The sequence below is a fragment of the Apteryx mantelli genome, chromosome 6 (genome assembly GCF_036417845.1).
Source record: "Apteryx mantelli isolate bAptMan1 chromosome 6, bAptMan1.hap1, whole genome shotgun sequence".
Taxonomy (NCBI): Eukaryota; Metazoa; Chordata; class Aves; order Apterygiformes; family Apterygidae; genus Apteryx; species Apteryx mantelli.
The window spans coordinates 46,205,961-46,233,529 of record NC_089983.1 but is presented as its reverse complement, the minus strand read 5'-3'; the positions used below and the strand labels follow the sequence as shown (position 1 = coordinate 46,233,529).

Genomic DNA, 27,569 nt, shown 5'->3' with positions numbered 1-27,569 from the left:
CTTTCGTTGCATTGTTTCATAGGAAAATATACCATAAAGAATAGCTGAAACCTAAAAGCTTCACATTCCTTTTCCAGTATTAAATCAAACCAGATATTGGTAAAAGGTGCAATTTTACTGGAGACATACCAAAAGGTGATAATGTTCCTATTGACTGAGGCCAGTGGTTGGCATAAAACATATACCCTGATTCCAGTAAATTATTCCATAAATGTTTCCATTTTCTCCTCCACGGTTTGCCATTTAAGTAGCCCGTTTACGGCAAAGAAAATAAACACACAAATATCAAATAAACAAAGTAAATAAGATCTAATTAGAGGCTAAATTTACACACTTTGGGGGAGCAATCACTCTCCCAAGTATTCCTGCTCTTTCCTTGTAGAGGTAGAAAGTCACTAACAGGAAAAAAGAATGCCTCAATCAAGCTAAAATAATTCACATTCGTAGACGAACAAAGGGATATAAATGTGCTGCAAACTCTCACGCGCGTGTCAGTGCCTCCGGAGCAGAGCAAAGCACGTTGGACCTGGCCGCAGTGCAACCGAGGAAAAGCCCGGCCGAACCCCGGGACAGCGAGATGCTGCGGGGGCAGCGAAGGGGCGAGAGGCGCCGCGAGCCCCAGCCCCGGCCCTCGCCGCGCTTTTGCTCCCGGGGGTCGCTCCCGTGGATTGCGTCAGGGCTCGGCCGTTGTCTCCTTATAGGAAACGTTACCTGCCCAGGTCCCTGCTAGTTTTCTTCTGCGTCGAAGGGTGACACGTTGATTAATTACTATTCCAAAGTGCTTATAAAGCATCAGTCCGAGGCAGGTTTACTAGGTTGGGGCCTCCCATGATTTATTGACTAAGGAGAAAAGCAAAGGCCATTTCTGAAAGAGCATTTTTTTCAGGAAAAAAATAATTTAAATTACCTTTCCTCTCCTCCCCCAGATTAAAATGTCTAACCCTAAAGAGCAAAGTAAAAAATCTTCTTTCTCCAAAATTTATGCAAAACAGCAAACAATAACAGCACAGAGTTTTACTGCGCTTCTCTTTAAAGGACACCTGGTAACGAAAGAAACAATCTGAAGTCAGCTGGCAAGAAAGGTCTGAAAAGGTTTTCTTCTGCTTGTGTAAGACACTGATCTGAGAACATTAAAATAACAAAAAAAAAATGTTTCAAAACATTTCTGCTCTAATGCCTTTTGCTTTTGCAATGTTGTTGTTAGAGATGCAGAAGAAAAAGCAAAGCAGGAACACGCACACACATACACAAACACACAAGTGAGGCATATCCGCAGGAAAGATTCATTTGGTTTTGGTTTGTCTCTGTTGCTACTCTACTTCTTTTTTTTTTTACCAGTAGTAGACAGGCACTTTGGGTTTCCTGTGCTTCACTTACTGAAGCCTTTTAATAGCATATAGCACAGGAATGTGAGAAGAAGAGATTCCCATATGACAGAGACCCTTTGATACTGTTACTTCAACCAAAACTTTGAAATACAGTAGCTGGTTTTGTGTGTAGTTTATGACAATTTTTCCCCAAGTCTTATAAACTTTGATTTACTTAACTGCTGGCACTGATGTGACTCACAGAGAAAGAAAGCATGAAGAGATTGAGGGAGAAAAATAGCTAATGCCTTAGTCTATTTGATGCCACAGGATTATATGGTACAATAATTAGTGCAGCCTGTGTAAAGATGTCTACAAAAAATATCGGTATCAAAGGCAGAAAAGAATAAGATAATGTCAAATACTTCCAATAATTTTATCACAGTTTCAATACAGCATTACACAGGTTTTCTAATAAAATTTATTACTAAGTAGCAGTTAAAGTTAGACTAAGCATGAGAGGAAAAGGAGATATAACTCTGCTCTTGCAGATACTAATTTGACAACTTCCACTGAATTCAGTGGGACCTTTCACCTGCGGAGTTCACGTTCATTACCATATATTCTGCAGCAATGTACCGTACCAGCACACTAGCACTGCTTTACAATGTCGTGCTGAACGGTAGCATTACAGCTTCACAAAGCAGTGTCATTGAGGGTGGCTACTCGTCTTCCGGAAAAACGTAGCTCTTTAGCTTTCAAGAAGCAGCAGTAAGACCACGGTATATTATCAACAGACTTAAAAAAAAAAAAAAAAAAAAAAAAACCTTGTAGTGAGCACATACTTTTTCTGCTGCTTGTACCTGACATGTAAACATACAACCTACATCGTTCAAGAGGTTGAAAGTGTTAGAGCCTCATAGACCTGTTTTTCCCTTAAAAATTGCATGTGGGATTCTTCATTTTAAGAGAAACAGCAGTTCTGCTTGGGGAGACTTGCAGCAAGTCGGGGGTTTCCTCCCCGCTCCCCAGCCAAGGGTCTGGGCCACCCAGATTGCTCCTTTGCCACCTCCATCCCTGAAGCAAATGGAAGTGAGCTCTGAAAGCAGCTGAGGGCAAAATACCAAAATTCGGTGCTGGGAGCCCGATCCCCTGTCAGGGAGCGCATTGTGCTCCCCAAAGGCAACTCCTCCGCTGCCCCGGAGATGACCACGTAAGGCCACCACCCATCCCAAGCTTGAAGCTGAACATTGCATTTGCAAGTCTACTGCATCCCTGAGGAAGTACTGGTGCCACAAAACTGACGGAAGGGGAGGATTTCTCCCCGAATCTGCCAAAACCCCTTGCCCTTAGCTTGCGTGCTCTGCTCGAGGAAAAGGATTTGCCTCTTACCTCTCTATGGTGTAGTTTACCTATATGTAAAATGAAGACAGTGCTTGCCTCAAGGGGTATTGAGAAGCTTAATTAAACAAAAGATTCTTAGTCTTAATCAGACTTCTCTCAGTTGCTAAGTACATGGGAAATCCTTCAGTTCAGGAACAAATTTGACACCATGACAAATGAATCAGCTTCCTTACCATTTTGCCATTGGGAATTATTTTTGTTGGGAATAGATATTTATGAAGCTATAAAAAACATTTCTATCACTACTGATATTTCTCCTTCATATTAAATGATTCCTGCAATTCTGTTTTATTGGGGCTCCTACCTTTGGGAATTGGTTCCATATTTTGTTCTAAACACACGTAATTCAGCCGGTGGAAAAGTGTTCACTTAACTCTAGCAGCGGAATAACACAATGTTATCTTTCCTCCTGCTATGGTATGTCACTGATATCACTGTTCCCCAGAGAGTAAATCAAAATCCCAGTCTCATCCTCCACACCCAATCCCTTTCCCTCTGGGGACGTGGGGCTCAGGAGAGGGTCCAGAGTATGGACAGAAGGATGGACAGAGCCAGAGGACAGACAGTAATGGGAGAATCACAGTGCAGGGCTGCTCTGCATTAAGACTTTTAAACTATGCATGCTTTAAAGTTCTCCCTTTAAAACCCAAAGTAGCGGGCAATGTGAATTTTTATTTAGTAAATAAGAAAAAATAATTTCTCTGAAAGAGAGTTTTGGTGGGGGGTTATTTTTTCCCTTTCTTAAAAAAAAATTTAAAAAATGAATAACATTTGGAAAGGAGTTCCAAATTTGTAAAGGACAAAAGATCATTTCAAGATCAACACCAGTAGAATTTAGGCTCTTGCCAGAAAGAAGCGAGCATCAGTCTTGCCAGATGCTAGACGTCTTCGGTGACGTCCAGCGTGTTCTGAACTTGCATGGACTTTAAATTTATTTGAGACACTTTTAAGTTTAAGGCAGCATTCAGCAACACACAGGATCATATCCATTTTAAAGCCAGTGGGTTATTTTTAAATGGGAGATTGGCAAGAGAGTTTCAAAGAAGTAACAATTCAATGATTCCAACAAAATATTATCTATTTGTGGAATAAAAAGCCACAGAGCCAAATAATTCTGAAGTATCTAAATTCCACCTTCCATCTCCCACTCACAGAACCTGCTTTAAAGCAAAAACACCAAATTAATACCGGAAAGATTGTTCTCATGGTATCTCCTGCTAGGATAGGAAGGTCCAGCAAATATCTTGGGAAACTCTGTTCTTGGAAAATCTTAAGTCCAGTTCTGCAAGATATTAAGGCTCCATAAAATTGAGAGAAATAGCCAATGTTTTGGTGTCTTACTTGAATAAAATTTGACCTCTGGCCCTCTGAGAGCAAATCAGCGCTATGAATGCAGAATATGTTTGTTTTTCTTTCTCCTAGCAAAGCGTACCAGGCGCTCGCGCAGAGGCAGAATGGTGCTCAAGTACAGCGTGCTCTGCTTTACAGATGGATCCTCTTGGATCTGCCTTGGTCTGCTCAACGCCAGCGTCCCGGAGGGAGATCAGGGGCTGGGTGCTTGCGCGTCGAAGACAAATAAAGAATTTCTTAACTATTTTACTTTCGAGAAGCGCCAGCGCTGGAAAGATGTGCAAAACCTCCGGCGTGCCGCTGCTGCCCTGGGTCGGTGCAGGGTACCCAGCCCCGCAGCACCTCCTGCCTTTCCTCCCCAAACTCATTTTCTTTCGTACAGTGATGGAAAGTCCCTTCGGCAACAGCCTGTCTTATTTCCCACCCATAATCTACTGACATGTTTGCCCATTTCCACGTGTGCCTATTGCTGCTGAGGAATGGGGCGGTAATCAAGAGACAATTAGGATTAATCGTCTCGGGCAGTCGCTTGGGTGGCTTCTGCAGAGGGTTTGACGCGATGCTGCCTTGGGTGTTCGTAGCCTGTTAAAAACGCTCCCGCCCAGCCCGGCCCGCTCCTTTGGACTTGCCGCGCTATGCTTCGCCCTCCCCCAAATTGCACCTACACAACAGTTTGCACGGCTGCGTTATAAACGGGGTCACCGAACTGATCTAGGTTAAAAATATCCCGGATAGTCTTTAATGAAGTGTCAACAACTATTCTCAGGCTGAAGAGCGACTGGAATACCTCCTAACAATCTTGCTTGCAAATGCAAAAAGTATGCCCTAATCTAAAAAATGTATTTATAACATAAAATGGAGCTCAAAGTTTGACCTAAGCATCTCCCGCTCTGTCACACAGACAAAAGAAACAGAAATACGTTGCTGCAATTTCCTTGGCAGCAAAAAAACAAAACAAAACAAAAAACTCCCCCAAGAAACCTCACACATATATGTCTAGGCCAATATATATGATAATGTGAAATAATGAGTTAGATTTTTCATGGCCATGTTGGAACTCATCTTGTTAGATCTAAAATTGCAGCACATAAAAGTGAAATTCTTATATCAAAATTAAAAAAAAAAAAGATTCTTAAAACTTAGTTGATTAAAACTTCTACTGACTTTCTGCAGGAGTTTGGAATAAGGCGGCTTCATGATCAAGGCTATGAAAACTCTTCTTAGGAAAAAAAGAGGGTAACGATGATTATTTTTATCAGGGGTGGCATCACAATAATTAAATTATTATTATGAGTAGTAGTAGTAACAGTGGTAATATCCCCATTTGGGTTATTACAACCACCGCAGTGACAAGAAGCCCTAATAAGATCCAAGCCCCATTGTGGCAGGAATTATAAAAACACATAGTGGGAGTGAGAGGAAGTTTATAACCGAAACACTTAGGACAGACAAAAGGTGCAGCGGGAAACAGGCACGGAGAGATGCACCGCCGCAGCAGCCCGCCGACAGCGCCCCCGGGAAGCCTCAGACACCCAGAGCTTGCATCTCCTTAAACACAGAGTTGCTGGTCTATACAAATGTATATACGTATTAATATATACTGCACTATGCAGCACGAAGAATGCACACGAGGGTTAAAAGGACGAACAAAAACCTGTTCTATGTCTTCTTTTTCCCTTATGTAAAATGCATCTTAATCAAAACTGGGCAGACTGAAAACAGTGTAGCACGGAGCAAATCTGAGATTTAGTTTTGCTGGTGATTATCTTCGGTCAGAGAACTGTTCAAACCACAGCCAATTAAAAAAAATAATGAGAATAACTGTTCGTAAGATCTGATCATGATTCCAGCATGCAATGGCAATGTACTTCCTACTGGGATGCGGACAGCAAATAAGAAACTTGGTGGCTTTCCAGCTGATGAAGACTCGGGGTTAGTCAAAGGCAAACAATGTGCATTTTCCAGCACAGAGAAATTTCTTTCAGCTCTTAGAAGCAATCATTATGCATCTGACTTCAGGAAACTTTTATTGTGTTTTGCATATTTGATAATAATAAGTTAACTATGAAATAAAAGGGCATATTATCACATTTTTATTTTTCTAGTACTGTGATTTGGATTTTTGTTATGATTTTAATACTTCTGATGCTTGATATTATGTTCTTTCTCTTGCATTTACTTTGTAGGTGCCTTGCAAAGACAGTTTTATCGGTGGGGCTGCTATAATTTTTTTTTTTTTTAAAGGGAATTATTTTTAGATGTGCAGATTTAAATAGACCAGATATTTCAGACTCATTTAAAGATGTGAACATGCCCAAAATATTTCAGCAGCTTAAACCCTTTTTCTGTATTGCATTTAAACACTCAGTCAATTTTTGAGAATTGCTTTTTGTCGTGGAGTTATTTAAAGTCTCATCTTGTCATTAAGTTACACTAAGAGTAATCTAGAATTCAGGTTCACATGTGACAGTTAATAATTTTAAATTCCAGAACAGATGGATGCAAAATTAAGCCTTACATTACCTAGAAAAAAAATTGTCTTTCTTTTAAACAATGAAAACTAACTTAGTCCAAAGTAGAACTGTGAGATTTTTTAGCAAATAAGTTACGGTTACAGTGTTCAGTTCAAATTCATAGAAACAAATATACAAAATGACATTTAGCTGTATGATCACGTTTCTGTAAAGATAAACTGCAAGCTTTGCACAGCCATTGCTACCAAGCGCTGTTTATCCGAGCTTTAAATTCTACTCCCAAATTTGAATAGACTGCAGAGCTAGCAGCGTTGTTGAGGAGCAATATCAAAATATGTGCCTCTTGGGTCTAAAAACCACAAGTTATTTTAGCTTCTGCTAAGAATTGAGGGATTTTTTTAAAAGTTAAGTACAGTAAGTAATAAATAAATACATTATCTACCTTTGTGACCTTTCTTTTCCTGAAAGCAAACAGCGTCCATCATTTGTAACTTGACTTTCCATAAAAGTAACAGTTCATAAAAATCTGTGAAACTACTACCGGGAACAAACAAATTAAACAATGACAATGTAATAAAATAAAACTGCTGTTATAGTCCTATAGTAGAAGAATTGCTTCTTTGCTGGGATTAATACATCTTGCAGAAAACAATTTTAAATAATGTGTAACATATGGATTCAGCTTTTATTATTCTTCTAAAAGAAGACAATTATATTTATGTGATAAACTGCTCAGTGTTAGTAGCATAATGTTTATATTACTGGCCACTTAAATAGTCTTTGGCATAGTTTTATAAGGAACAGCAGCCTCCAGATCTTTTGAAATCCATCTTACAAAGTAAGTCCCGTCTATTACTGGAATGCAATGGTCTTGCATAGCTTCTTACTGGGGAAAAACGTACTGCAGGTAAACTAGATGTTAAACTGAATGCTTGAAAAAAACAACAAAAAAAACCTTTGATGTTTTAGCTACAATTCATAAGGAATTTTAGGGCTTTCTAATGAAAAGTCTGAAAGCCTTGTAGCTGTTGAGAAATAGGAAAGAAAAAAAGCAGCTTTCAATTTTAACTTTTTGGAGACGATTGATCAAGATCCAGCATTTACTATAGTAAGCCTTCTCAAGGTGTTTTTGTTAATCTCATTCTCACGAGCAGCTAGTTCTTATGCTCTCTTATTTTACTGGGAGATTACATTCAAGAAAAGAGAGTTTCGGGTAGTTTTCAAGGAGCTGCTTTTGTCCCCATTATATTCTAGATAATTTTCAAAAGGATTACATAGAAACCATAGAAGTATTTATCTCAGTATCTTCCAGTGCCTCCGAGTCTAAACTACATACATTTCAAAAGGGGATAGGAATGTGTTACCAAATAAATATTTTCTGTTGCTGCTGTATACATAGATTTTATTGTAAGCGTTGCCGGCAACAGCATTTCTGCATTGCTGGGATTCTGCTATGCTCTATGTCATTCAGATAACAAGATCATTTGAAAAAAAATTATGCAGAGTGAGCGAACATATTTATTTAGATTTATCAAAAAAAGAAAGACGAAAAAAGGAGTAATGATATCAGTTTGGGAAATGTTACTGCCCTCATTTTTCACTCCCAAAGTACAAGTTTAGTATTTTCAATTCTCCACTCCTCAATTGCTTTAAAAGTTGTGGTTGTTAACAAAAGATAAAGTGAAGGGTATGTCAATTTAAAGAGTGTAACCTAATGGAAGTGAAATCTGCATATTCAGTTAATTTGGGATTTATTATCCCAGTAACTAGACTTGCAACTGTTTCTAAAATCGTGTTGACTGAAGACTTGAGAACAGTACGAGTGGATGGCTACCCCCACCCCCAGTCTTAAAAGAAAACCTGTGCCTGCTGCTTCCAATTTAGTGCAATCATGCCTCTTACTGGCCAATACAAGATGCAGCATTAGCTGTCACATGCAAATGAGTATTCATGGGGACTTTGAAATGTGCAATAAAGAATAAAGACATGCATTCTGTGAGTAATTGTTTTCTTTTATAAAACTGGATCCAAAAGGGAGTGCCATTTCACCCAGAGTCTATAGGCTTTCTATGGTTACAATCTGCTGTTGAAGCCCGATATTAGAAATGAAGTGTGGATAAATGGGTAGAAATGAAGTGTGGATAAATGGAGGACTCCAGTTTCCTGTGCTGTCAATCTTCCACAGTACTACATTTGCTTAACAAGAAGTAATCCAACACATGTTTGTGTTTCTTGCTATCTTGCTTTCTTTTCCAACTGGGACTTCTAAATGCACAGGGATGTCAAATAAAGTTGTCCATCTTATATTAGCTTTCTCATACAAAGATCAACCTAAATTCTTCATTTTCCACAGCACGGATACACAAAATTACCTAGCAGTGCAAGCTTCACTGCAAACCTAAAGTCTTTCAAATCTCCCTGATATCACTTACCAGGATGAGAGAAAACACACATCAGATTTTTTTAGGGCCTATTTAGACACTGGCATCTCCGCCAAGTTGGATGCGGATACACGCGCACATTTGCGGAGCTGTGAAGAGCCGAGCTGAGTTCAGACGCACACACACCTATTCACTGAGACTGCAACCAGCCAATCGATTAGAGAAGAAACAGCCACTGGCTTGTGTTTATATTAAATCAGTGCATTATGGGGCCCTATGTGCTGTTGGCAGAGTCCCAAACGCTAGGTCCAGTGAGTAAGGAGATGCCTTGGCTGCAGCACCTATGCAGCGCATTGGACTAGATGCAGCAAGCTCTTCAGGAAAGCCCAGGCTTGCCTGGAGGGGGGATAAACTATTCAGTTTTTTGGGGAAGAGTGACCACTAAGAAGAAATGCTGCCCACACCACGAGAAGGTCTGGCTGGAGCTGCTTGCATGGAGATACAGGAGCAGGGAAGTACCCCCTTGCTCAGAGTGCGTCACTCGATGCCGTGGATTATGTTTAACCTGAAAATGAGAGGCCTCTGGTTGAGTCAGAGCTTCTCAGCGGGTGGGACGTGCCACCCCGTAGGAACGCCAATAAGGCAGTGAGGGGGTGGCGAGGCATTTAATTTTTATGTTCGTCTAAAATAAATAATTCCTCGCTGCCCTGGTTTCTGCATACCTTTGCTCTCCAAGGTCAGTCCCTTGAAATACAGACACATGCAAACACACTGAAGAAATTAATTACGGATGTTACCATTACCACTGATACAATTACTATAAACAGAAGCATAAAACTGTAAGGGTGGATCTGAAGACATTCTTCTCCTGTAAGAAAGGATGCCTAAGAAGACCAAAGCACACAGACCAAAGCCATCCTTTGGCTATCTGCTTGTTCTTGTGATACATGATGGCAGAAAGGCAGCCAAATCTTTGAAGCCTTTGGTCTGTGACTAAGGAAAGGACTGGAAACAAGGAGATTTGGGTTGTATTCCCAAATAACCACAAACTTCCTTCAGCATGTTACTCAATCACTCTGGTCCTCATTTTCCTAGTTACCAAATATAGCTAGTAATATCTTGGTTTCTAGCAGAGATATTAGCACAAGCCCTTCAACCTACATAGCTGCTCATGCATTATTTCGATGCAGTCATTTCAAAAATGACTACAAAATACTGAATATAAACCCGGGGCTCCATGAGGCTGAGTCACGCAAAATACAACTCCTGGCGATGCATCCCTACAACCACAGGAATGAAAACCAGGACCTCATTCTCATGTAAAGCGTACTTGTGGCTCTTGAAGGGCTAGGTCCTTTTGCTGCGTAGCCCGAGGACAGAGGAATTTAAAGCGGCTTGTTCACGGATCCAGGCACTGCAGCCCCTCGCACAGGTGGCTCTGTGCTTGGAGACGCATCACAGGGTAGCCATGCATCCGAAGATCTAATTTGCCTTTGCATTATTCTGAGCCCAAATCTACATTTCGGAGGGCGACTGCAGCCTTATCTGCAGTCTCTGAACGCAGTGGGGACTTGGCAAATGGAGTTTGGTGAAATGGCACAGTGCACTACATAGGAGACTGACTATAAATCAACAGATTTTGGCTTTGCTCCTGACTCTGTCATTGATTTACCATGGAAACTTGGGCAAATCTTTTACTCTCCCTATCCTTCATTTTCCGTACCCATAATGTAAAGATAATGATGCTGCTTTGCAAGCTCTTTTGAGATCTAAAGATGTTAAGTGCTAAGTGCATTTTATTAACATTAATAGCACCCAGCTGAGAGGATGCTGTATCACACTAGCCTGACTGTCCCCAGAAAACAGATTGGTGTGGAGAAAGTACGCATTTGTTAAGCAGCTTAGCCATTGCTCATTCCCTTAATACTTGCACAATACATGGGAACAAGATCTGACCTACTAAAACAAAAGAAAAACCTCGGCAAAGACAACATTGCTAACATGCACTGTCATCTTATTTCTAGCCCAGGAAAACTTTAGGATTTGCTTGAGATTATCAGCATTTCTGCGTGTGGTTGTTATACTTGGCCACAACCACAGTGCTCACAACTTGTGGTGAAGACCACTTCCATTAGTAGACATTAATCACCATTTTTATACACTGGTTCAGCTATCACTGAAAAGACATTTAGTAGATGCACTTAGTTATATCCTACCATACTTTATATATTACTCACATTTAAAATAAGTTAATTGTACCGAATTATATTCTATCTCTTGTATTTACAGGACAAGAGTATATTACAATGTATATTTTAAAAATACCATCTTATGTGATTTGTTATTTTATGCTTCAATTTTCAGTATTTCTGCTCAAATGTGTATCACAACATACATAGTAGAAAGAGTTATGAAAAATTTATTAATGCATTTTTTTCCTCTGCTGGAGATAGAACTTTGTTGTGCATGTTATAAAATGTTAAATATTAGAATTATTTAAAGTTAATAGGATGCCAAAGAAAATGACTAATAATACATTATACAATTAGATGCCTTTCATATTAGTGAATCCATTAACAAAATAAAATACATTCAAACAGAAGAGTTCTGATTTGCAATTTTTAGCAAGGATTGCCCATGTGTAAAGCTAAATTATTTATTCATTTTTTTAAACTGCTGGATACATCAGTTTGCAATTATTTGCATTATGTTCAAATGCTTTATCATGTGGCTCTGATTCAAAAATACATATCTCTTTAAGATGCTTTAGCATCTTCATTTGTGCAAAGCCTTGAACACAGGAAAAAAACAAAAGTAACAGTTTCTTTCCTCAGATCGAGCAGGACAGCTGATGATACCACAATTCCTCAGTATTGTTCTGGCAGCCCTTGCAGATGCCTGTTTGCTATCACTCTTTAACCCAGATATCCTTATGCAGAGTTTCACATCTGTTTTGCCCTCTCAAGTGTACCCTTTTTTCTAGATACAATCAGTTCCCTCCTCATCTGCCCATATAGATCCAACGTCAGACGTCATGCAGTTTTGCCTAAAGTTTTTCCTGATGCCATAACATACTGTCTTACTGAGCACTGGCTACTACTTATTTTAAAACTGGTTATCCTGCCTTCTCAGCTGATGTCAACATCATCTTGAATGATGCACCTAGAAAGCAGCTAACTTTTCTTACAGTAAGAACCAGCTTTTAGCACCACCACAGTGAATCTCCTAGCCTTTTTTCTCATTTTCCTTTTCTCTTTCCGTGTGATACTCCATCTCTAGGAAGGCTTCTGAAATCAACTACAGAAAGTTCCACCAGAAGCAAGTAATCTCCTCCTCCTCCCATCTATCTTCTCTTCAGTGATGCTATCTACTTAATTAAGTCATTCTCAATCTTCTGTATCATAAGCACATAATGTTGGCTGATGGAAATGTGTTTTGAAATCCCTGTTTGTTTTTTAATTATCTGATTGCACTGAAAAAAAAAAAAGAAAAAAGAGAGTGATATCTCTTTGGTATACTACACTAAGTAAAAATCCAATGCAATAGCACTCTATCATTTTCTCTTGAAAGAGATTTTCTCACCTACTCGCAATCTACCCAGTCCAGTCTTTATAGCTTGTGTGATTTTAAGCGTGATGAATCCAGTTGTGACCAAAGTTCGGCTACAACACTTTAAAACTGATTTCAGGTTGAAAATGACTCTTTCCTTCCTCGGCTTGTCAGATATGAAGAATGCCATGCTTAGAGTCTTCCGAGATATAGAGCAGGCTTTTGGTATAACCTAACTTCAGGCTACTGTCACCTCAAAACATCTCCTGCCCGATTATGTCCCCAGTGTCCTCCTGGGGTGCAGCTCATGAATGAGCCAAATCTCCCACATTTTATCAGCAGGCAGGAGGGAAACGAAGAGTGTGCAGTAGGGAAATAAAAAGGATTATAAGCCAGCAAGCTTGGCTGCATCTTGACCACTCTTTATAAGGTAGCAAAGGCAAAAAAATTAGAAACTATTTGCTCTATTTAATTTTGTGCATCTTAATTATTTGAAAATGCTATAACAGTTATGTTATATAAACAATAATAACAGGAAGAGATGATGCATTGAAATTAGGACCACAGATTTATAGACTGATTTCCAGAAGTATCATACTCACAACTCAAGCGAGGTGTTTGTCCATGTGAAGGATTTTGATTTAGGCTCTGATTATTACAGTAGAGCTGGGAAGCAGGACCTTTGATCTCAAGAGATCTGAACGGTCCCTGTTACTTTTACTGACAACAGGCACGCTACAGACTGAACAGTGTTAACATTCAGATGAGAGCTGAAAACTCAAGTGAGAGCTATGCTATGTTCTCACTTTCAAGACTCTGGTACCAAGCATAACTTTGAAATTAAAATACAGTGTGATTACCTCTTAAAGTGTTTCGATTAATATACTTAATTCCCTCAATAATAGGTCTAAAGTGAAAATTAAGGCTTGGGAGAAACAGGGAAAGGAATGACAGATAGATAGATAAGCACAAGACAGCAGACTACACATTTTTCCATACCAGGATTTCTCAAAGCTTTTTTTTTTTTTCCCTGATACTTGTTTTGCACACTAAATATGTAATATTTATAATATATATGTATATGGTGGTGTTTTTCTTAGGGAAAGAGCCAATGGTGTAGTCAAGAACGCTTTATTCATTTGCCTGTGTATAGGCATTGAATGCTTTTTATATGCCCGAAGGCATCTCACTCAGCTTCTAGCACCCAGTCTCCAAGGGCACAAGTCTCCTGTATATCCTCTACCATATCTGCCAGTCTTCTGAAGGTCATGCTGATACACAAGATCCTCTACAATGGCACAAGAAGCCAAGGATTAGGGAACTGAATCAAGCACAGAATGTCCAAAGAATCTGTTGAGAAAAGGTGCTTTCCAGGAGCATGATAATGAGCTCATGCAAAAATTCCACTGGGTTATGCAGTATTTTTTTTTTTTTTTTTTTTTTGTAAAGACAGGAATGTTCAATTTTAAATCAATATAAAATGATATGAGTGATTTGAAGATTTCTTTAGGAAGCTAATTTATTCTCAGCAGGAATATATTTCTAAGATAGACCATATCCACTAATTAGACAATCAGTAAAAGCACACATGGTTACTCATAAAAGCTAAACTTTCCAAGGAGCATAGTAAGAGGTGCTTTAAGTTTTCCAGATCGGCCTCCAGTGACTCTGTCAGCACTCATCTCTCTCTAAAACAACTAGTCAAGTTCAATAGTGAAACACTTTACCAAAATCCTCCCCCAACCAAAACCACTCACAATAGTTATATCTACCACGGTACTTATGGTTTTCCCCATTTCCAGTATATTGAATACCACAAATATCATGATAAAGTCGCATTCCACGCTGTGGTAACTTCTTGCCTAATGCTATCCAACATAATATCACCTAACATACATCCACATATGACCTTCCCTTTTTTGTTGCAGACCCCTATTGCAAGTTTGCATTTGTTGGCTAACATTACATACAAACCACAGAATGACAGATATTAACCACAGGGGAGAAAAATACCTAACACATTAGGTCATACCACGATCTTGAAAGACATTGAGCATGACCAACTCTTATTAGGAACTACACAGCTTGTTATCTGGGGTATACATCTCTTTCCAGCATGGGATCATCCCATTCAAAATACTTTTGACAGTTGGTTCAGTTTATGTATAAATATGCCTGGCAATCCCCAACTTCTGGAGATTAATCCATCATCCTAAAAATTTTACAATTAGAAAGTTTTCCTGTTATTAATTTTAACAAATTACTCAAATTATTTCTTTCCCTTGTTATTTTGGGACTCTTAGTAATGATATTTCCTGTAATTACTATCAGAACAACAAACCCAAACAAAAAGTCACCCATGACAACTACGAACATCCTGAAAAAAGGCAATTCCTTGCTACGCTCTTCAAAACTCCAGTCCTTCTCAACTTCTAAATAACACCTCTTCAGGGGTTATCAAGAAGTTCTTCAACTTCTTGAAGTGTTACTAAGCAAAAAGCTATTGTAACGCAAGTATTCTGCGGTCAGAAAAAAAATAAAAGGAGTGCCCTAAATGCTTGATCATACAATACGTGCCATAAAATTCATGGTATGATTGTGGCTGACCACGCTAACCTAGTTTACTGCCTCTTCTTCCCCATTCTCACTGACTTACTCATCGAACTGTTGAAAAGAAAGTACTTGACAATACTACTGGTAGGAAAAACGATATTGTGTCTAGGGCTAAGGATTGGAACCAAGACTTGTAATGGTTTTGTTTTGTTTTAAACACAGAGAACAAAATAAGTTCTACCAAAGAAACACCAACTATTATAGCTCTGTCGTCTTTTTATGTATATGATGCACTATATTCACAAAAGAATACAAAGAATTGGTTTCAGACATTTAAATTTACAAAACCAATGTCTGTGGTACTATAGATATTTCTTGCCTTTTTTTTTTCCACAGAAAAGAGAAGAATAAGATGTAAAACCACACCTTTTGAAGGCAAGAAATATTCAGTATCTTGAAATAGACATTCAAACACAGAGAGAAAGGGAAGAACCCACATCAGTAACACGCACATATTAATTAATACACCAACTACTGTGTGTCCTATTACAGTATTCCGTTGCCAGAGTTTTATAGCTTGGGAAAAAAATAAAAGTTCTTGGCGACAGCTTAGCATATGCAGGTCTTAACCCAGGAAGAAGCTGTTTTATAATTATTTTTGAAAATTGCTCAAGTCCATTTGTTTTTCTATGCTTGCCTGGGAAGTGTGAAAAAGAACAAAAAAACTATTTTTGACTCAAGACATCCAAGACATTTCGGCTCTCAGCTAACAAGTAACCCAGCTTGATCCTGATATTTCTGAAGTGAACTTTGGACCACTCTTTCTGGCTTCACACTAAGACTAGTTACATGAACAAGCAGTCGCAGAAGTGAGGAAGGCTTTCACTGTCTGGGCCATACTTAATCACACAGACCAGCCAAGGGAGAATGTCACTAAGGCCTGAAGGCTGGGTTTTAAGGTTAGACTCTAACTCTGAGATATTCACACGTGTTTGACAAATGGAATCAATAACTTCCTAAGACTTCTAAAATGCATGAAAAGGTAGGATAAAACGGGAAATATCACTAATGGATAGGCAAAAGAAAGGGAGGACCCACAAACAAAAAGGGAAATGACTGAAGAGATTAACCAATTCCTTCTCTTTTTTTTTTTTCCCTTTTTTTTCCTTTTTTTTTTTCCCCTCCCCCTCTAGTGATCCTTACCACAATTTTAAAGTAAAGCATGTGATGATCCTGTTGGACATTTCAGCCTGTAGCTGCTCTCTGGAAGTTGGCAGCTCGTAGAGGCCCTGCTCTGCCTCTGCCCACGGAGCCTTTGTTAGCGGCAGAGGACCGAAGCTGCTGGCTGCCTTTGAAATGGATATGTTGGGTCACTGGAAACAGTCGGGTATTTTTGAACGGGGAATTATTATTTTTTTTCTTATTTTAAAGAAATAAGGCTGTGAAAAGTAGCTGCTTCTCCTCTTTTCCCCTCCCCCCACCTAAATGCTTGCTTCCAAACCACCCAGCCCATTTGCGCTGACCTGGTGGCTGGGTTTCAAAGGGAGCCTCCGTCTTTTGTCGCCTCCCAGGCTCTGCCCACCGAGGCAGAGCCCAGCCGGGAAGCCTTCTCGTTTCCCGACAACCGAGGCTCAGACATATGGTCCCAGCAAGCTCATATAATCACTAATATTATTAAAAAAAAAAAAAAAAAAAAAGATTTTGTTCCTTTTTTCCCCCCACACAGTTCACTGATAAAGAACTGTCAGTACGGTTGAAGACTCCTGCTGGCTAAAGGTATCATCCTTAGCTGCTCACATGGTCCAAGACTCTTACTTGTCAGTGAGATTAATCCAAGCCATTTTAGAACAATAAATATAAGTACAAATGGAATATAAACACATTGAAGATTACTGGTTTTGATGGCTATTGTTTATTAAATCAAAAATAATGTTGCAATGAAGATTTTGTTAATATTTCAAATGGAAAGGAAAAGTAAATAGGAGTTAGATATTCAAAAAAAAAAAAAAAAAGCCCACAAGTAATAAAGAGGCAATGATTTTACTTACAATGCCACCTAGGAGCTACCTTTAGCGAGGGGATATGGCACCTATAAACTCAAAACACTAGGTATGTTGAAATCCATAAAATTTCCAATTACTGCTTCAGAATTTATTGTGCACATATGGAAAATAATACTTGTAAAAGAGAAAGGGGTTTGTGCCTGGTGCTGTCAATACTGTGAAGGATGGGGTGATTATAAAGCAAATTAACAATACTTTTAAATGTGCATTCACTTATCTTTCCAATTAAATCCTTGTTAAACAACTGCACAGACAGTAATGGTGCTTCTGCAAAGCACTGATCAAGACAGTTTTATTGTAATTTTTACTCTGTAACAATTAATCAAGTAGGCATTTTCTTTTTTATTAAATTATTTAGTTAATAAATATTCACAATCAGTTCACATATTTGTGGTTTACATTTTACTTTTAATTTTTTTAAAAACTGAATTATATTTCAGTATATTCTTATAGAAGAAATGATGGAAATATTTTAATTCTTATGCCAAAATATTATTTGTTAACCTGAGTTGATGGCAGGGTAAGAGTAAATGCACCTTTTTTTTTTCCCCCCAAGGTAGTTTACCAATTCAAATACCTTCAGCTGTCCTTTTACATGGTCCATAAAAAAATGTACCTTTCTGCAATAACACAATATTTAGCCTCTGTAAAAGCTCCTATTTCTTCTTTTTTTCTTCCCCCCCTGTGATACATAAGTATAGTAACGGAGCAGTAAAACCACAGTAATTGACCTTTGGACGGTACGTTGTGTTTTGCAGTTAACACACAAGGTATTCCAAATGAAATAACGGGATCCAAAGGTCATCTGTACTGCAAATACCAAGCATTTTGCAAACAAAGCATTGGATATAAAGACAATTAGGAACTCTCTTGTATTATGTATGAACCAACACTTGCTGAATGAACCAATAAGTATTGAAATTTGTATTTCTATGGTTAGTTTCCCTGAACATATATGCATTAGGATAGGATTCTAGTGTTTCAGCAATGTATTATGAACCCTTTATAGCTCTATTTTTTCAGTTAATTTAGTACTCATGAAAATTGCTTGTTTGACAGTCCTAGAAATTGAATGCCTTTCCAGCTACTCAGTAGCTTAGTACAGGAGGCATAAAGAAGTAACCTTCTACCTCCTCACTGCTGTGCCTTTAGTCTCCACCCAAGGACCAGAGCAAGAGCTCACACGTGGATGTTGGATGTCTCCATACCAACATCCTGATGGTTGAAGAACCCTCAGGTTAATTTCCTTTTTCTTGGGCACTTCTGCACCTCCGTGAGCATTTTTGCTCAGACTAGAAGCACACCTCCCGGCTGTCCCCGCTTACCATGCTTTGCTCCACACCGCAACAGCCTCCCGAGCTGCAAGAGGAGCTGCTGCCAGGGTGCTGAGGGCACTAATGGCCTTAACAGCCCCTCTGGCCTCACCCGGGCCTCTGCCACACCCTACCCATGGGCCAAGAGCCCATTTCAGCTCAGCCCTCAGCCTTGGCACCAAAAAAGTCAATGCTTTGGATATCTCTCTTATATTCTCAAACTACCACCACATTTTACATGGCTTAATGGACCCGTTCGCAGTATCTCACCCTGTTTCTTACAGGTGTGCTTTAAAGGAATACTCTTAAAAAATATCTGTGATAGCTTCAGCTTACTTGACTGTGCTTAAAATCAGCAAAAATCCTTCAGATTTTTCCTAAAATCTCCAAAAAATTGCCAAGTGGCACCAAAAAAGCCCCCTTTTAAAATACATATTTTAAATTGCAGCTGTCAGACTTAACCAATAATATGAAAAGTGTAACAGGAATAGACCTCTCTGACTAAGGTTTCTGGCTATTATAGAAGCCTTTGCCGCAGGTTCATAGTTAGAAATGCTAAGCTACTGCTAATTTAATTTCTAAAAACACTATTCTTTTAGCACTTCTAGACTAAGAAAAGTATGAATGCCCTGATGTCACTAGTGATCCAAACAGCTTCTACTGCCTTGATTCAGTGGTTTGAAAAATGATGACTTAGAGTTTCAAAAGTGCTGAGAGATGTTATAGCCTGGCCATCCTATGATCAAGTGATCTTTTCAGCTCTTAATGGGAAAATAAATCATAGATAAAAGATAATCCTGTTGCAGAGAAGCAAAAAAGGTGTGATATCAATAGACATTTATAGAAAAAGAAAACTCTGTGAAAGGGATAAAGTAAATAAGGTAGTTTGTACTGCTGTTGCTCTTGTGGCAAGGTCAAAGCCCTCTTCAGGAGCTGCCTACCTTGAGAAATGATAATGAAACACAAAGTAGATTCTGAGAATTTAAAAAATGGAACAGATATGAGCAATGATTTTTATAGCAAACCCTCCCCCCAGCCTAAAATTTGAAAGTTGTCTTTCGATTTTTTTACTGTTTCTTCTTTCTTCTTCTTTAGTGACAAAGCTGTCATTTCTTAATTTGTTTTCTTTTTATTTTTCCCTTGGTTTTCTTTTATTCAGTTTTTGATGCTGCAGATGACATTAACAGTACAAAAAAGGGGCCAAATGCAGCTTTGCTCTCAGATTATTCTAATAAAAATATTTTGATAATTAAACTAAATAAAAATTCCATACTGGAATGATAACCAAAAAAGCATATATAAAAAATACTGCTTTTCCAGTGTAAATTGCAGAAAAATAAAGGTACAGAGACTGAGCCAAGAAAGGCAGGATAATTACCAAGTAAAAAAGTGAATGCAGCAACAACATTATTAAATATCTTTCCATTGGAGAGCTTTAGAAGGTTGGCAAGTTAAGCAGGTTATGAGCAGATACCCTAGTGCCCTAGTAACTTTTGTGAATTTACAAAATAATAAACCTAGCATATTTCCTCCCTCCTCCTGGTCCTCCTCATCGTCAGACTGATGGGGAACCTCGGGGCCCCGGGGGCATCTGGTGGTGGCTGCTGTCGCCCTTCCAAGCACAAGTTAAACAAATTTGCTTCCCACCATCTTCCCATAGTAGCTTTTCAGGTACATGGGAGCAGGGAGCTGAGCAAGCACAGCTCCTGAGCCAGAGCTAATCCCTTGGAAGAGAGCTGATGAGTTCCCCTCCTCACTCTGGTCACTTTGTGTTGTCTAACCAACTTTTTGCTCCTGTAACTTCTCCGCTGTTGCCTGATGGGCCTCCCAGGTAATCTGCAGATCTAGCTATTCTGAAGTCCATTTAGGGATTAGAAGGGACTATGAACTGGGTATAAAGCTTCCAGTCAGCAGCCTGGGAGTCAGGGTAGTATTAGGCAGGATGCTAACATACACGGACACACACACACATCCATATAGCCACACTGTGACTCCATGGACTGAGTGTTCCCAGCCTGCAACTTCCTACCTCGCACAAAGAAAGGATGTTATTTAAACAAGTGAAATTGTGGCCTGATATTTTAAAGCCATTCTTTGTGGTTGCGTTGCTTCTTGAATGTTCTGATTAAAAAATTACTGGATTATTCTTCTGGGGATGGAATACTAAACTGTCTCATTTCCTCACACATGGTATTATTGTCACCCATGATTGCAATTGTGGCGTTAGAGTTTATAGGAGAAGACCTTTGGCACTTCTGCATAAGTATTCCTGAGCAAAGGCTAACTACAGACTGGGGCAGATATCTTTATAGCTGAGATTTTTAAAGACATGTAAGAAGTTTGGATGGCTAATTTCACTTCCCATTGAAAATCTGTTCCTTTATGATATAAAACGCATGACTGCCCTAGTTGTATCAACAAAGACTAACATAAGAAACAATAATTATCACAACAGATAAAAAGATAAAATGGTTCTACAGAGGCACTATTTTTCTTTGAATTTCCTTTGGCCACTCAATAGTCAGATTTCTTGCATGTGCCCTAAGTAGACAATGCCAGTGTGGCTTTAATGTACCATTAATTTCACCTTTATATATTCATTTTTCACAGTGGAATAAACCAGAAGAAAGGTGCCTGGTTCTTCCATGCTACAGAAAAACAGCTAGATTTCTGTCCAACTCTTACAGTATCAGCCCATCTGTTTTAGGTGAAAACTTGAGCAGTAACGTTAACCTCAAGTTCGTTAACCTTTGGATGCCGTTAGGCATGATAGACAGGACCATTATTTTTATGGCACATTTTTTTCCTGAGCAAAGATCCTAGGGAGTGAAGAAGGATAGGAAATCCTAGTCTTACCTCTCTGTCTTCAAACAAAATACAGTGCACAGTAATTTGGATGCCAAGTCAGGCTATCTTATCAACACACAAATACCCAACAACTATAGATCTGAGGGGACCCAAGTAGGGAGTTAAGACCATGAGGCTGATGTCAGTCTCACTGAAATTACTAATACAAATATTGATTTCTTGTCAGTCGGAGTTCACCATTCATCCAATTTCAGCTGAAGATTGGACTGATCTGGGGCAGCTGAGGAGGTGGCAAATATATACTGTTGCCCTGAAACCTTCATTAGAAATGTAAATGGAGGCCTGAAGGTAGGAGCATTATTATGTGCCACCCCAAATATCACAAGAGTTTTTGAGTCACAGGTCACAGTTTATGTATAGGTCTTAGTTTATTTATAGTACAAAACCAATTAAGGAAGTTGTTCTCTAGGGCATCTCCAAAAAACATACAAACGTACAATATTTAGCAGTTCTGGTAATAGTTTCCATGTAACTTAGTTAAGAAATAGTAGGATAAACATTTGTAGCACCTTAGCATTTATACTCGATTAATTCAAAACCGTATGAAGTATTTAATGCAATTTAAGATTTGGGATTTTACTTAATTTCTGAGCAGCTTCATTTTGTTTTTTCATGAAGCAAGATTATGAGGTTCACTGTCATCAATGATATCTACTAAGCTATTAAATGTGGATACTGCATGTTTAGTCTTTGCCAAGAACGGTAAATTGTTCAGAGAGGTCAATGTACTTGTGATGTGTTTTCCTAATTAGCCACCAATATTGGCTTTCACACCTGTAACAGAATATCTAGTGACCAATGTTAGATTGATTTAGGTCATATTTGTGGAAAATTAATTTGTTCTTTAAATGAAACTGTAATGTGGCATTTAGTTCTAATTCTGGTTCTCATGTTCCCCATGTTCATCATTTCTCTTCTTATTTCCGGGAATCAGATCTTTACCCTATTGAAATCAGTGGTAAATCTTCCACTAACTTTGATAGAACCCATATTCCAGTTTTAGTATTTCATTTTCAGTTCTTTTCAGCACCTTTTTCCTCTTTCTCAAGTTTGCTTTGGATCACTGTTCCGCTTTTGGTTTTGTTTAACTTTCAACATCAAAATAATCTTCAGTTTTTCCTTTTATTCTTTTTTCTCACTTGGATTCTTTGATTTCTACTTATGCTTTGTTTTTGCCACCTTCTTTCATTTATCCATTTCCTCCTATTTTTTATTTCTCATCTCCTGTTTAACTATCATTTTCCTTTGCCTCCTGTGCTAGTTTTCCTCTCTCCTAACCTGACATTTCCCTCTGTGCAATATATTTCTACCTTCTCTTTCCTCTCTTTTCCAAAACATGGCTCATCATTCTTTGCCACTAATGCATAGCAGATTCTGAAATACTGTCATCTGAGACAGTTAAGTACTAAACAAAACACTACCAGGGTGGAGGAATCACTTACCTTGATTGACAACAAATCGTAACTTCTGTATTGTTGCCAGATTGCCACTAACTCTGTATATTCCATCAACATCTAGACCTGAAAGAGAAACACATATTTCATTTTAGATCATATAAGTATTTTTCTTTGTGTGTCTGTCAAGAAGCCATAAATGCCCTAACAAGTATGAAGAAGAACAGTATAGTGAACAACTGAAAAATAATCCACCTGACAAAAACTGAAGTGCCTCCTGCCTGGTTAGAACAATGAAAAATAAAAGTGGTAGATTAACTTAAGTGAATACAAAACATCTCATTATAATTATCTTGTAACTCCATGAGCAGAATACAGTTCTGCAAAGGTATTTCGGTGTGATGGGAAAAGGACAGTGTATTAGATCACGAGTTTATATAGAAGGGCTGTTTGTGATACACATGATAGTATGTTAGCCCTGCTTAACTGTATAGTGTCTGCATTAATAGTGCTAGTGAAACTTCTCAGCCAGAGACCTGGGTTTGTCAGATGTGAATTTCTCAGGCTGTGACCTCTCTGAAAATAAAGCAGTTAGATGCCCACTATGAAATCGTGACGTGTGAGACTATACACAACTACAGTTTCTCTGCTATATTCTTCACAGCAGATCAGATGAGTTTGAAGATGAAATTATATAGCCCAAACAGCATCTGCCCTGGAGTAAATTTCTCCATTAATATAGGCCATTCTTTTCAAGGACAACCTGACAGTCTTGTTTCTCCCTGCATATCTACTCAAGGTTTATCTTCTAGGTGAAACTAGATGTCATACTCCCTTTTGTGACATATTATCTCCCACAGCAAGCTCTGCTGATATGACTGTTTAAAATAGCACTTCCAGCCCAAGTTGCATAGCTGTAGCATTTCAGAGCACATGGGAACTGCTCTCCTTTCCTGGGAGAATTAGCTATCATGCAACGACCAAATCTGCACGCTTAAAAGTTGAAAACACAAAACTGTGCATTCTCATTTCACATTTAAAACTCCAAAGTAAACAAGAAGCTAAGAGAATCTACACCAATCTGAGTTTTTTTTAAGGCTACTCATCACTTGGAACACAAGTTTTAATTAGCTTTTGGCAAACAATTTCAGAGAAAGCCTTTTTCTTGGAAAATGCTAATTTGTCAAAACTAAAAATTGTCAGGAAATATTTCAGTTTTGACAATGTGTCTATTGGGATTTTTTTTCCATTTCAGAGTGGGGGAAAAGGAAAAACTGAAAGTACAGGAAAGAGTGAAAACAAGTCAGAAAGCATCTCAGAAGCCCTGCTGTATAAACACTTAACTAGGAAGCAGTAAAATCAGGTTCAAGTCCTCATTTCAAAGATACTTCCATCACATCTGGGCAGATGAGTATCCTAGCCAGTGGACTCAACTGTTTGGAGGTGTCCCTCACTGATCACGAAGGATTTTAAAAGATTTAATTTTCCTTTTGATGCAAACTGAAAACAAATAAAGGGTTTTTTTTTCTCTCTCCAGAAAATATAGTTTTTATTTTATGGCTATCCTGCTAAAAACATCCTGATTTGGTTTACATTAAACAATCTATTTTAAAAAGGAATAATAATTCCATATTACACATTGGCTATATAGGCCTTCTTATTAGACAATTTTCTACCCTGCACCTGTGGGTGTCCTGCAATCTAATACTGAAAGTGATGATTCATTTCAGCAAGATCCCCTTTGGTTACAGAGGGATAAAGAAAAAGTTTATTTAAGAGAAATCAAAAAGGATTTGGTAATCAAGAACACTTGGAAGTTATCCATCCACTGGATATATAACATATGAGCAAAGGGAAATTACTAAACTGTTCAAGTAGTGCAATTCTATCCTAAAACTGAAGAGTCTCACTCCGTCCTAGCAAGGGGAGAGTGAGAGAGCAAGAGTAATTCCCAGTTTAGGAATGTGGATCTTTTGTGGTAAGGGATTAAGAATTGCATCACATAAATTGAAGAGTCTAAACCAGAAAGTAAGGAGGAAAAGAAATCAAACAACAACAAAAATAAAACAAAAGAGAATGTTAACTTTGTTTGGATCTAGCTCAGCTCGGTTTCAACTTTTATGGATATATGGAAGTCAAAGCAATACAAGTCACTTTGCATGCAATAGCAATGTCTCACATTAATAGCATCAATTTGGAACAGCTCAACCCTCTTGGTATCAAACTACATAAATTATCCAGATCGAGTGAAAATGACAAACTATGTTGTAAATTGGAGAATATTACATCTTGCAAAATGATCTGGAGTATATAAGTGAATTATTATTGTTATAAATTTACTTTGGTCCTGAAATGAGGTCTGATTAGCATTTCATTTGGACACTAGACAATATGGCAGAGAGAAAAAAATCCAAGAATATCAAGCCAATTATAGTGTTCACGTGCCATCAACTTTCTGCTCCAAAAACTTTGAAAGTTAAGCCAAACCAAACCAATGTAAATTGGTGGATTTGGACATCCTTTTCATGACCACATTATCTTAGCTGGATTGTTAACAACTTCTTTTGGATAGCCAATTAAGTGAAAAAGAGAGAGAGAAAAAGAGAGAGAGAGAGAGAGAGAGAGAGAGAGATGTCTTTAAGGTTCTAATGTCCTGATTCTGTGAACAATTTTCAAAGCAAATTCACTTTTAAGGGCACCTCTATCAAGAATAAAAACATCACTGCGCTGCTGTCAGTGTTTCTTCGCAGCAGGCTATAAATACTTAGGGAACAAGATGAAACAAAAGTCTTTCAGAGCTTCCTATCTGGTGCTGGCATTAAAGTATAGCGGTAAAGAATATTTCAGAAAAAATATATATTCATTGTAATAAAGTCTGACTGTTTGCTCCCTATATGCTGACCTCCTTGTGTTTTAGAGTGGTGTTTATCACTGAGTTGAATCATTGGGCTTTGCCCTAGAGCAGAACAAGTCTTTTGTTTGCTTTATATCCCAATCTCCAGCTTTTTTTTTTTTGAGGAACCTGAAATTAGGATGGACCCACAATGAGAAAGACAGAAAAAGAGTGATAATTATTTCACCATCATTTCCGTAATTACTTCACCATCATTTCCATTATTTCCACCACAGATTTTATAAGGTATAAGAAATCTAGGAAAAGGACTTATTCAAGGGTACATCAGTTTACCTGAACAGATACAGGCAACATTTAGCACTACTTTTGTTAAAAAATCATACAGGTACTCCTGATGGGAAAGTTAAAAGGCAACAGAATTCAGGCTTGATTGAGATTCATGAACAACAACCAACATTATAGGCACTCTGTGTAGCTGCACCGACGATCTTACAACAACACTTATTTAAGAGCATTTCTGGCACTCCTGCTTCTAGCCAAACTGCTAATAATGTAAAAATAACCATGCATGCAATTTAATGTCAGTTCCAGTGCTAATTTGAGCTGAAACCTGGTAGTGCAGAGGAACACTGAAAACAAGGGAAAATAAGAGCTTAGGTGATATATTTATCCAAATACATCATAACTTTTAAAACATTGGATCTGAGTCTACACCGTTTGAGGTAGTTCTGACGCTTTGTGAACTACCGTGCATGAAACGGTCTCATTAATTCTTTTCTGTTGCACAGAACAAATCCCTCTCCTAAATCACATTGCATTCTGCCTGAGCTTAATCTATAATTCACAATATCTTAAAACTGAATATAAAAGGAAATTCTGCATGTGTGTGTATGTGTATATACGATCTCTCTCTCTCTCTCTTTCTTTTTTTTTAAGATTTGGAAGCTGAAACCTGCAATTATAAATGATACTAGGTACCTTCCTGCACAGGAACCCACGAAACTTTCACAATGAATATATCCTGGAATAGGTGTGGTCCTGAGGCCTGGTGGGAGTTTTATGAAAGAAATCATCCTGCTGGATTCAACAACAAAGTGAAGCACAAACTTGAAGAAAGACATTCTTTAGTTAGTCCTTTCATTTAAAATTAGTTATGTTCAGGGCAAAAATATTGTATTTCAAAGGAGTCTATTATGCCTTCCCATAAACAGAAAGATCATACGTTTTAAAACTAAAGTATCATTATATAATCAAGCTGTTGTATTATAAACTATTTTGTGGGCTCAGATGCCCAGGGCTATCTTTACAAATATTTAAGAGGTCATTATCAGGGTATGTTCTCCCTAAAACTATAATTCTTTCCTCCTGTTTTCATATATATCTTACCATAAATACCTGATTTATAAACAATTTTTTAAAAGTTTACTAAGGGCACAAAAGTGAGGCATGAAGTCATTTAAAGAAGCAGGAATGTGTGAATGCAGCAAATATACCAACGGCAAGATAATGTGTCTGATGAGATAAATACCACAAAACAACATACAGCAGAGATAATGTTTCACAAAAAGATCAATATTTGTAAGTCAGGAGAAGGAAAATCATGAAGTGTATTAACGGGTAAGTTCAACATGTTAAATACGTTAAGTTCATGGAACTAGTGCTATAAACTCTAAATATTGCACAGTGCTTCACCATTAAGGAAACATTAAAAATTCTGTATCTGGATTAGGTTAGAAAAAGCTCCCAGAATTCCAGGTGAATGCAGGAGCACAAAAGCAATCTTTTTGCCTGAGGCCCTGGGAAGAGATATAGATGACAGGGGAGACAAGGGAACAAGTTAACAAGTTACGCCACAGAGAGAACAAGGACCTGAAGGCGTTAACAGCAGTGCTGGACACGTCTGTATGAAAGGAAGCGCAATGCAGAGGTTGGGTGAGCTGCAAAGACTTGAACTGGGAAACGTGGTACGCAGCTTTAGCAGCTCAGGTTGAACGCCAGCTCCGCTTGGACGTGGGAATATCTGAGCCCAGCTTTCAGTGTCCCTGACATCTCTGTCCTG

General features: G+C 38.4%; 1 protein-coding gene across 2 annotated transcripts in view; it reads right to left on the bottom strand.

Annotated features, from left to right (window-relative positions):
- ARHGAP15 (Rho GTPase activating protein 15) overlaps positions 1 to 27,569 on the bottom strand; it is a 343,348-nt gene that overhangs the window by 84,740 nt on the left and 231,039 nt on the right. For both annotated transcript variants that reach the window (XM_067298597.1, XM_013959737.2), the window contains exon 11: positions 22,705 to 22,782. In XM_067298597.1, coding sequence (XP_067154698.1) covers positions 22,705 to 22,782 — 78 coding nt within the window. The remainder of the gene's footprint in view (positions 1 to 22,704; positions 22,783 to 27,569) is intronic.